The sequence below is a fragment of the Panulirus ornatus genome, chromosome 19 (genome assembly GCF_036320965.1).
Source record: "Panulirus ornatus isolate Po-2019 chromosome 19, ASM3632096v1, whole genome shotgun sequence".
Lineage (NCBI taxonomy): Eukaryota > Metazoa > Arthropoda > Malacostraca > Decapoda > Palinuridae > Panulirus > Panulirus ornatus.
The window spans coordinates 19361018-19373325 of record NC_092242.1 but is presented as its reverse complement, the minus strand read 5'-3'; the positions used below and the strand labels follow the sequence as shown (position 1 = coordinate 19373325).

The window sequence follows — 12308 nt, the reverse complement described above, 5'->3', positions numbered from 1 at the left end:
ATGTAGGTTTGCGGCAGGGGTGTGTGATGTCTCCATGGTTGTTTAATTTGTTTATGGATGGGGTTGTTAGGGAGGTGAATGCAAGAGTTTTGGAAAGAGGGGCAAGTATGAAGTCTGTTGTGGATGAGAGAGCTTGGGAAGTGAGTCAGTTGTTGTTCGCTGATGATACAGCGCTGGTGGCTGATTCATGTGAGAAACTGCAGAAGCTGGTGACTAAGTTTGGTAAAGTGTGTGAAAGAAGAAAGTTAAGAGTAAATGTGAATAAGAGCAAGGTTATTAGGTACAGTAGGGTTGAGGGTCAAGTCAATTGGGAGGTAAGTTTGAATGGAGAAAAACTGGAGGAAGTGAAGTGTTTTAGATATCTGGGAGTGGATCTGGCAGCGGATGGAACCATGGAAGCGGAAGTGAATCATAGGGTAGGGGAGGGGGCGAAAGTTCTGGGAACGTTGAAGAATATGTGGAAGTCGAGAACATTATCTCGGAAAGCAAAAATGGGTATGTTTGAAGGAATAGTGGTTCCAACAATGTTGTATGGTTGCGAGGCGTGGGCTATGGATAGAGTTGTGCGCATGAGGGTGGATGTGCTGGAAATGAGATGTTTGAGGACAATATGTGGTGTGAGGTGGTTTGATCGAGTAAGTAATGTAAGGATAAGAGAGATGTGTGGAAAAAAAATGAGTGTGGTTGAGAGAGCAGAAGAGGGTGTTTTGAAATGGTTTGGTCACATGGAGAGAATGAGTGAGGAAAGATTGACCAAGAGGATATATGTGTCAGAGGTGGAGGGAACGAGGAGAAGTGGGAGACCAAATTAGAGGTGGAAAGATGGAGTGAAAAAGATTTTGAGTGATCAGGGCCTGAACATGCAGGAGGGTGAAAGGCGTGCAAGGAATAGAGCGAATTGGAACGATGTGGTATACCGGGGTCGACATGCTGTCAATGGATTCAACCAGGGCATGTGAAGCGTGTGGGGTAAACCATGGAAAGTTCTGTGGGGCCTGGATGTGGAAAGGGAGCTGTGGTTTCGGTGCATTATTACATGACAGCTAGAGACTGAGTGTGAACGAATGTGGCCTTTGTTGTCTTTTCCTAGCACTACCTAGCACACATGAGGGGGGAGGGAGTTGTTATTGAATGTGTGGCGAGGTGGCAATGGGAATAAATAAAGGCAGACAGTATGAATTATGTACATGTGTGTATATGTATATGTCTGTGTTGTATATATATGTGTACATTGAGATGTATAGGTATGTATATTTGCGTGTGTGGATGTGTATATATATACGTGTATATGTGGGTGGGTTGGGCCATTCTTTCGTCTGTTTCCTTGCGCTACCTTGCTAATACGGGAGACAGCGACAAAGCAAAATAGAATAATAATAAATACTTTGGAAGGAGGTGAGTAAAGTGCGTAAGACAAGGGAACAAATTGGAACTTTAGTGAAGGGGGCTAATGGGGAGGTGATAACAAGTAGTGGTGATGTGAGAAGGAGATGGAGTGAGTATTTTGAAGGTTTGTTGAATGTGTTTGATGATAGAGTGGCAGATGTAGGGTGTTTTGATTGAGGTGGTGTGCAAAGTGAGAGGGTTAGGTAAAAATGATTTGGTAAACAGAGAAGATATAGTAAAAGCTTTGCGGAAGATGAAAGCCGGCAAGGCAGCGGGTCTGGATGGTATTGCAGTAGAATTTATTGAAAAAGGGGGTGACTGTATTGTTGACTGGTTAGTAAGGTTATTTAATGTATGTATGTCTCATGGTGAGGTGGCTGAGGATTGGTGGAATGCTTGCATAGTACCATTGTACAAAGGCAAAGGGGATAAGAGTGAATGCTCAAATTACAGTGGTATAAGTTTGTTGAGTATTCCTGGGAAATTATATGGGAGGGTATTGATTGAGAGGGTGAAGAGGCATGTACAGAATATCAGATTGGGGAAGAGCAGTGTGGTTTCAGAAGTGGAGGAGGATGTGTGGATCAGGTGTTTGCTTTGAAGAATTTTTTTTTTTTTTTTTTTTTTGCCGCTGTCTCCCGCGTTTGCGAGGTAGCGCAAGGAAACAGACGAAAGAAATGGCCCAACCCACCCCCATACACATGTATATACATACGTCCACACACGCAAATATACATACCTACACAGCTTTCCATGGTTTACCCCAGACGCTTCACATGCCTTGATTTAATCCACTGACAGCACGTCAACCCCGGTATACCACATCGCTCCAATTCACTCTATTCCTTGCCCTCCTTTCACCCTCCTGCATGTTCAGGCCCCGATCACACAAAATCTTTTTCACTCCATCTTTCCACCTCCAATTTGGTCTCCCTCTTCTCCTCGTTCCCTCCACCTCCGACACATATATCCTCTTGGTCATTCTTTCCTCACTCATTCTCTCCATGTGCCCAAACCATTTCAAAACACCCTCTTCTGCTCTCTCAACCACGCTCTTTTTATTTCCACACATCTCTCTTACCCTTACGTTACTTACTCGATCAAACCACCTCACACCACACATTGTCCTCAAACATCTCATTTCCAGCACATCCATCCTCCTGCGCACAACTCTATCCATAGCCCACGCCTCGCAACCATACAACATTGTTGGAACCACTATTCCTTCAAACATACCCATTTTTGCTTTTCGAGATACTGTTCTCGACTTCCACACATTCTTCAAGGCTCCCAGAATTTTCGCCCCCTCCCCCACCCTATGATCCACTTCCGCTTCCATGGTTCCATCCGCTGCCAGATCCACTCCCAGATATCGAAAACACTTTACTTCCTCCAGTTTTTCTCCATTCAAACTCACCTCCCAATTGACTTGACCCTCAACCCTACTGTACCTAATAACCTTGCTCTTATTCACATTTACTCTTAACTTTCTTCTTAACTTTGAAGAATGTATGTGAGAAATACTTAGAAAAGCAAATGGATTTGTATGTAGCATTTATGGATCTGGAGAAGGCATATGATAGAGTTGATAGAGATGCTCTGTGGAAGGTATTAAGAATATATGGTGTGGGAGGCAAGTTGTTAGAAGCAGTGAAAAGTTTTTATCGAGGATGTAAGGCATGTGTGCATGTAGGAAGAGAGGAAAGTGATTGGTTCTCAGTGAATGTAGGTTTGTGGCAGGGGAGTGTGATGTCTCCATGGTTGTTTAATGTATTTATGGATGGGGTTGTTAGGGAGGTGAATGCAAGAGTTTTGGAAAGAGGGGCAAGTATGAAGTCTGTTGGGGATGAGAGAGCTTGGGAAGTGAGTCAGTTGTTGTTCGCTGATGATACAGCGCTGGTGGATGATTCATGTGAGAAACTGCAGAAGCTGGTGGCTGAGTGTGGTAAAGTGTGTGAAAGAAGAAAGCTGAGAGTAAATGTGAATAAGAGCAAGGTTATTAGGTACAGTAGGGTTGAGGGTCTAGTCAATTGGGAGATAAGTTTGAATGGAGAAAAACTGGAGGAAGTGAAGTGTTTTAGATATCTGGAAGTGGATTTGGCAGCGGATGGAACCATGGAAGCGGAAGTGATCATAGGGTGGGGGAGGGGGCAAAAGTTCTGGGAGCGTTGAAGAATGTGTGTAAGTCGAGAACAGTATCTCGGAAAATATAAATGGGTATGTTTGAAGGAATAGTGGTTCCAGCAATGTTATATGGTTGCGAGGCGTGGGCTATGGATAGAGTTGTGCGGAGGAGGGTGGATGTGCTGGAAATGAGATGTTTGAGGACAATATGTGGTGTGAGATGGTTTGATCGAGTAAGTAATAATAGGGTAAGAGAGATGTGTGGTAATAAAAAGAGTGTGGTTGAGAGAGCAGAAGAGGGTGTTTTGAAATGGTTTGGTCACATGGAGAGAATGAGTGAGGAAAGATTGACCAAGAGGATATATGTGTCAGAGGTGGAGGGAACAAGGAGGAGTGGGAGACCAAATTGGAGGTGGAAAGATGGAGTGAAAAAGATTTTGCGTGATCGGGGCCTGAATATACAGGAGCGTGAAAGGCGTGCAAGGAATAGAGTGAATTGGAACGATGTGGTATACCGGGGTCGACATGCTGTCAATGGATTCAACCAGGGCATGTGAAGTGTCTAGGGTAAACCATGGAAAGTTCTGTGGGGCCTCTATGTGGAAAGGGAGCTGTGGTTTCGGTGCATTATTACATGACAGCTAGAGGCTGAATGTGAGTGAATGTGGCCTTTGTTGTCTTTTCCAAGTGCTACCTCATGCACATGAAGGGGGAGGGGGTTGTCATTTCATATGTGGCAGGGTGGCGATGGGAATGAATAAAGGCAGACAGTATGAATTATGTACGTGTGTATATATGTATATGTCTGTGTGTGTATATATATATGTATACGTTGAGGTGTATAGGTATGTATATTTGCGTTTGTGGATGTGTATATACGTACATGTGTGTGTGGTTGGGTTGGGCCATTCTTTCGTCTGTTTCCTTGTGCTACCTCGCTAACGCGGGAGACAGCGACAAAGCAAAATGAATAAATATAAATAAGATATATATGTATATGTGCGTGCATTGGAGTTTATGTATGAATATATGTGTATATGAGTGGATGAGCCACTCTTTGTCTGTTTCCTGGTCCTAGCTCTCTGATACGGGAAACAGCAGTTAAATATAATAATAAATGATAAGTAAATATATGCATATACACATAGATATACATATTTACACATACGTACATACATACATATACACTTTACAATAGTTGACAGTGGTGCACATGATCTGGCATGGTGCCAGACCTGAACACCACCAACCAGAAACTGTTGTTTACCAATGTCTTCTTACTTTTACCTTTTTTCTGTATATCAACCGATTGTTCTAACCCATCTATCATATTCTTGTTTCTCTGTTGACGATATAATCATTACACGAAAGGGCACTTGGAAACTTATTGTGTTTCATTTTCCGTTTGGTTATCAGCATATATACACATATATGTTCATACTTGGTTGCCTTCATCCTTTCCCAACACCACCATGCCCCACAGGAAACAGCATAGATGCATGAATGAAAAGAAATAAAGATAATGCATGAATGAAAAGAAATAAAGGTAACATGTACATTCTCTTCTTCCCCACACCTGATCCCCACACCCTGAGTTAGCGAGGTAGTGCCAGAAAACAGATGGAGAAAGGCCACATCTGATCACACTCAGTCTCTAGCTGGCATGTGTAATGCATCAAAACCATAGTTCCCTATCCACATCCAGGACCAAAATACCTTTCTGTGGTTTACCCCAAAGGTTTCACATGCCTTGGTTCAGTCCATTGATGGCATGTTGACCCCATTATACCACATTGTTGCAATTCACTGTGTTCTGTGCACACCATTTACCCTCCTGAATAGCGTGGCCCTGATTGGTCAAAACTTTTTCACTCTGTCTCTCCATCTCCAGTCTGGTCTCCCAGTTGTCCTTGTTCCCTCAGTTTCTGACACATATATCTTCTTTGTCAACCTTTCCTCACTCATTCTTTCCATATGTCCAAACCATTTCAACACACCTTCTGTTCTCTCAGCTGCACATCTCTCTTATCCTTTCATTACTTACTTGATCAAACTACCTCACACCTCATATTGCTCTCAAACACTTTATTTCCAACACATTCTCCCACCTCTGCACAACCCTATCTATAGCCCATGCCTTGCAGCCATATATCATTATTGGAACTACACCTCCTTCAAACACACCCATTTATGCCTTTCAAGATACTGTTCTTTTTTCCACTCTTTCTCCATCGCTTCCAGAACCTTCACCCTCTCCCCAACTCTGTGACTCATTTCTGCTTCCATGGCTCCATTTGCTGTCAGGTCCACTCCCAGATATCTGAAACACTTCTCTCCTGTATAGTAATATATGTTTTTAAATTCAGAAATAGGAGGAGGAATATGAGGATATTTTCTCATAGGGTAAGTTACTGATGCCACCTTGTTAATTTGGAAAACCTTGCACTTACCAAAAACATATGTAATCATCCTCAGTTACCTGTCTTCAGAGTAGATTGAAACCTTGCAAATGTGTTACATAGGTACTGAAGATGTAACTGTGGCATTACAATGGCCATAAATATTTTTCTACAAAATTGATTTTTTGAAGGTACATGCTCTTGAGTACAGCAGCTTGTTGCCACATTTACAGTACAATAGTTCTGTATCACTAGATACCATGTATATATGTACTAGGATGCATTCATGTCAGTCTAACTTGCCAGTTTTTAGCTTGTTTTCTTTATTTACTTAAGTTTTATCTTACAGTTCGTCTGGAAGCCTTGGTGGCAGTCTCTCCTGACCATCCAAATACTGTTCCTGTGGTGTCACTGTCTCTTCACTGGGAGGGTCACTACCAGGCTGCAAACAACCCACAACTTAGGGTCTGTGTCTTCTTCAGCTGATGCTAGAGTACTAACATATCTTATCACTATTTCAATTTCTATTCATATAACACATGATTTATTAATATTTTTTTCATTTGTATTGATTACAATTCGATTATATATTGAATCGAAAGAGAAAGAACACTACCCACATACTTCATACATGTCATAGAAGGCAGCTAAGAGGAATTGGAGCAAGGGGTTTGAAATCCTCCTCTCTTGTATCAACTTTCTAAGTAAGAAACACTAGGAGGAGCCATGAGAGGATTTTTCCTCACTGGTGCAGTCATCTGTTCCTGATGTTACCTAAAGGCTGGAAAAGTGAGCAAGTATGAAAAAGAAATTTTTTTTTTTTTCTTTTTTTTTTATACTTTGTCGCTGTCTCCCGCGTTTGCGAGGTAGCGCAAGGAAACAGACGAAAGAAATGGCCCAACCCCCCCCCATACACATGTATATACATACGTCCACACACGCAAATATACATACCTACACAGCTTTCCATGGTTTACCCCAGACGCTTCACATGCCTTGATTCAATCCACTGACAGCACGTCAACCCCGGTATACCACATCGCTCCAATTCACTCTATTCCTTGCCCTCCTTTCACCCTCCTGCATGTTCAGGCCCCGATCACACAAAATCTTTTTCACTCCATCTTTCCACCTCCAATTTGGTCTCCCTCTTCTCCTCGTTCCCTCCACCTCCGACACATATATCCTCTTGGTCAGTCTTTCCTCACTCATTCTCTCCATGTGCCCAAACCACTTCAAAACACCCTCTTCTGCTCTCTCAACCACGCTCTTTTTATTTCCACACATCTCTCTTACCCTTACGTTACTCACTCGATCAAACCACCTCACACCACACATTGTCCTCAAACATGTCATTTCCAGCACATCCATCCTCCTGCGCACAACTCTATCCATAGCCCACGCCTCGCAACCATACAACATTGTTGGAACCACTATTCCTTCAAACATACCCATTTTTACTTTCCGAGATAATGTTCTCGATTTCCACACATTCTTCAAGGCCCCCAGAATTTTCGCCCCCTCCCCCACCCTATGATCCACTTCCGCTTCCATGGTTCCATCTGCTGCCAGATCCACTCCCAGATATCTAAAACACTTCACTTCCTCCAGTTTTTCTCCATTCAAACTCACCTCCCAATTGACTTGACCCTCAACCCTACTGTACCTAATAACCTTGCTCTTATTCACATTTACTCTTAACTTTCTTCTTCCACACACTTTACCAAACTCAGTCACCAGCTTCTGCAGTTTCTCACATGAATCAGCCACCAGCACTGTATCATCAGCGAACAACAACTGACTCACTTCCCAAGCTCTCTCATCCCCAACAGAAAATAAGATGCCATATACCATAGCACTTCAAGAGTACTACATGACTGGTGTAAGAAAAGTTAGGGAGCAAGCTTTGTAGAGGATATTATCAATAGTCATAGGCTGAGTGAGAAGGTAAATTTGTACCAAGGGACACTGAATCAAGTTACGAAATCTCTGGATGTGGAAGAAAGGAATGTTCATAAGGTGGCATTTTGAATACATTAGAGGAATTCTGTAACAGGAGAGGAATAGTATGTTGAAGTAAAGAAGGGAAAATGGCATTAACAGAAATAAAAAGCAAGTAAAGCATTGTTGCAACAAGCTGGGATTATTGAAGTGATTAAAAGAGGGGCATAAACCAGTGTTGAAAAAAGCAACTAAGGCTGTAGGGAAGAGTGACGAGAGATATAGGCATTCCATGTTAAAGGTAGGTGAATGCTGAGGGGCAGGTATGCAGTTTGTTGGGGGTGCGCATTGCCTGAGTGAGTCATTTGTTTACTTATGACAAGACACTGGTGGCATACTCAAAATAGACACAGCAGAAACTGGTGTCTGAGAATAGGAGAGTGTGTAAAAGAAGAAAGGTGAGAGTAAATTTGAATAAAAGCAAGGTTGTTAGGTTTAGCAGTGGAGAGAGATTTGTTAGTTGGGGTGTGAGTTTGAATGGAGAAAACTTGAGGAAGTGAAGTGTTTTAGATGCCTAGGAGTGGACATAGCAGTGAATGGAACTATGAGAGTTGAAATGAGTCATTGGTTGGATGAGGGGGCAAAGGTCTTGGGAGTGCTTAGGGGCATGCTTGAAGGTATACCAGTCCTGATGGTGTTGCATGGATGTACCATTTAGGCTTTACAGTGAGAGTGAATGGAATAGGGTGAATATGAGAGAATGAGTGAGGAGATACTGACAAAGAGAGTGTAGTTGTCAAAAGTGAGGGGACAAGGAGAAAAAGGAGACCAACTTGGAGATGGAAGGATGGTGTGAATAAGGTTTTGAGAACTCAGGGCCTGTACATTCAGGAGGGTGTAAGGCATGCTTGGGATATATCTATCTGTATATCTATATCTCTGATGCCTGATCCAATTGAATTTCCTTCAGAGGGGTGGCCTTAGCAGCAGAGTTTCCATAACTGAATAACTCCAGTGTGGCTTCTTAGCCTTTATGCCTCACCCATATTTGTATGCTTGTGAAGAGAATGCCAGTGGTCCACATATTAGTGTGGGAGAAAGAAAAAACAGCTTCTTGGGTCAGAGGAGTGCAACTTGACAACCACCAAAGTGTTGGCTTACTGAGCAGATGTCACTGATCATCCTGATACTAATGCAGATAGAACTGGTAATATAACTCCCTGGTTGTTGGCTGCTTACCAACTTCTACCTACAACATGCTTGAATGGGATAGAGTGAATTAAAGCATTGTGGTATATGGGGGATGACATGCTGTCAGGGGACTGAACCAGGGCATATGGAGCAGCAAGGGGAAACCACAGAAAGGTTTGCACAAGGGGCTGTAATTTTGGTGAATTACACATGACAGCTAGAGAGTGGATGTTAGTGATTGCAGGAAATGGTGAAGAAACAAAAAAATTATGGTAAAGGTTCTTCATGAGGTTTTTTCTGTTATTATACTTTGTCGCTGTCTCCTGCATTAGTGAGGTAGCACAAGGAAACAGACGAAAGAATGACCCAACCCACCCACATACACATGTCTATACATAGACACCCACACACGCACATATACATACCTATACATTTCAACTTATACATGCATATACGTTCAGAGACATATACATATATACACATGTACATATTCATACTTGCTGCCTTCATCCATTCGTGTCACCACCCTGCCCCACATGAAATGGCAACCCCCTCCCCCCTGCGTGCATGAGGAAGCACTAGCAAAAGACAACAAAGGCCACATTCGTTCACACTCAGTCTCTAGCTGTCATGTGTAATGCACTGAAACCACAGCTCCCTTTCCACATCCAGGCCCCACAAACCTTTCCATGGTTTACTCCAGATGCTTCAATGCCCTGGTTCAATTCATTGACAGCACATCAACCCTGGTATACCACATTGTTCCAATTCACTCTATTCCTTGCACGCCTTTCACCCTCCTGTATGTTCAGGCCCCGATTGCTCAAAAACTCTTTCACATTCTTCCACCTCCAATTTGGTCTCCCACTTCTCGTTCCCTCCATCTCTGACACATATATCCTCTTTGTCAATCTTTCCTCTCTCATTCTCTCCATGTGACCAAACTATTTCAATACACCCTCTTCTGCTTTCTCAACCACACTTTTTTTATTACCACACCTCTCTCTTACCCTTTCATTACTTACTCAATCAAACCACCTCATTTCCCACACACCCACCCTCCTCTGCACAACCCTAACTATAGCCCACACCTTGCAACTATATAACATTGTTGGAACCACTATTCCTTCAAACATGCCCATTTTTGCTCTCCGAGATAACGTTCTCACCTTCCACACATTCTTCAACTCTCCCAGAATCTTTGCCCCTCCCCCACCCTGTGACTCAGTTCCACTTCATGGTTCCATCTGCTGTTAAATCCACTCCAAGGTATCTAAAACACTTCACTTCCTCCAGTTTTTCTCCATTCAAACTTACCTCCCAATTGACTTGTCCCTCAACCCTACTGAACCTAATAACCATGCTCTTATTTACATTTACTCTCAACTTTCTCGCAGTTTACCAAACTCAGTCACCAGCTTCTGCAGTTTCTCACCCGAATCAGCCACCAGCGTTGTATCATCAGCAAACAACAACTTACTCACTTCCCAAGCCCTCTCATTGGCAGCAAACTGCATACTTGCCCCTCTCTCCAAAACTCTTGCATTCACCTCCCTAACAACCCCATCCATAAACAAATTAAACGTCCTCTATCACTTCTGAAAACACACTGCTCTTCCCCAATCTGATGCTCTGTACATGTCTTCACCCTCTCAGTCAATACCCTCTCATATAATATCCCAGGAATACTCAACAAACTTATACCTCTGTAATTTGAACACTCACCTTTATCCCCCTTTGCCTATGTACAGTGGCACTATGCATGCATTCTGCCAATCCTCAGGCACTTCACCATGAACCATACATACATTGAATATCCTCACCAACCAGTCAGTAACACAGTCACCCCCTTTTTTTGATAAATTCCACTGCAATACCATCCAAACCTGCCGCCTTACTGGCTTTCATCTTCTGCAAAGCTTTCACTACCTCTTCACTGTTTACCAAACCATTGTCCCTGACCCCCTCACTTTGCACACCACCTCCCAAAACACCCTATATCTGCCACTCTATCATCTAACACATTCAACAAACCTTCAAAATACTCTCCATCTCCTTCTCACTTCTTCACTACTTGTTTTTACCTCCCCATTACCCCCCTTCACAGATGTTCCCATTTGTTCTCTTGTCTTACGCACAATATTTACCTCCTTCCAAAACATCTTTTTATTCTCCCTAAAATTTAACAATACTCTCTCATCCCAACTCTCATTTGCCCTCTTTTTCACCTCCTGCACCTTTCTGTTGACCTCCTGCCTCTTTCTTTTATACATTTCCCAGTCATTTGCACTGTTTCCCTGCAAAAATCGTCCAAATGCATCTCTTCCCTTTCACTAACAATCTTACCACTTCATCTCACCACCCACTACCTTTTCTAATCAACCCACCTCCCATCTTTCTCATGCCACAGGCATCTTTTGTGCAAGCCATCACTGCTTCCCTAAATACATCCCATTCCTCCTCCACTCCCTTTACATCATTTGCTCTCACCTTTTTCTATTCTGCACTCAAACTCTCATGTTACTCCCTCACACAAGTCTCCTTTCCAAGCTCACTTTCAACATTCTCATCACCCCAACATTCTCTCTTCTTTTCTGAAAACCTCTGCAAATCTTCACCTTTGCCTCCTCAAGATGATAATCAGACATCCCTCCAGTTGCCCCTCTCAGCACATTAATATCCAAAAGTCTCTCTTTCACGCACTTATCAATCAACACATAATCCAATACTGCTCTCTGGCCATCTCTCCTACTTGCATACGTATACTTATGTATATCTCTTTTTAAACCAGGTATTGCCCAGGAAATATACCCTCATTAAGTACAGATTAGACATCACTAATCTGAAATCTGAAATGCACCAAAATCCAAAACTTTTTGAATGGCGACATGATGTATAAGTGGAAAATTCCACACTTGACCTCACTTGTCAGTGCTGGGCTCTAACGCTTTGTTAACGCTAAATTGTTACAAACCATCATCACCACCAGATTTATATGCATTACTTAATGTGCATTTTGCTTATTCTCTGCTCTGTGGTACAAAGATATTGTTGAAAATGTCAAAAAGTCCTCCAATGTCTGTCAGTAAGCTGGAAGAAGTGGATTTTAAGAAGTTTTTTACTTTGATAATGAGGCTCCAGTTGTTCTTTCACTGACCAATTGTGAAATAGCTGAAATGGTTCTGAGTCAAGGTGATCAAGGTAATAGAGACAATGAAGATGACTTTGTTAACACTGCAGAAAAAGTGCCTATAGGTGACATGGTGA

At 42.6% G+C, this 12308-nt stretch overlaps 1 protein-coding gene across 1 annotated transcript in view; it reads left to right on the top strand.

Annotated features, from left to right (window-relative positions):
• Positions 1-12308, top strand: part of thoc5 (THO complex 5) — a 91581-nt gene that overhangs the window by 62804 nt on the left and 16469 nt on the right. The window contains 1 exon segment of the mRNA XM_071673722.1: positions 6259-6374. Coding sequence (XP_071529823.1) covers positions 6259-6374 — 116 coding nt within the window.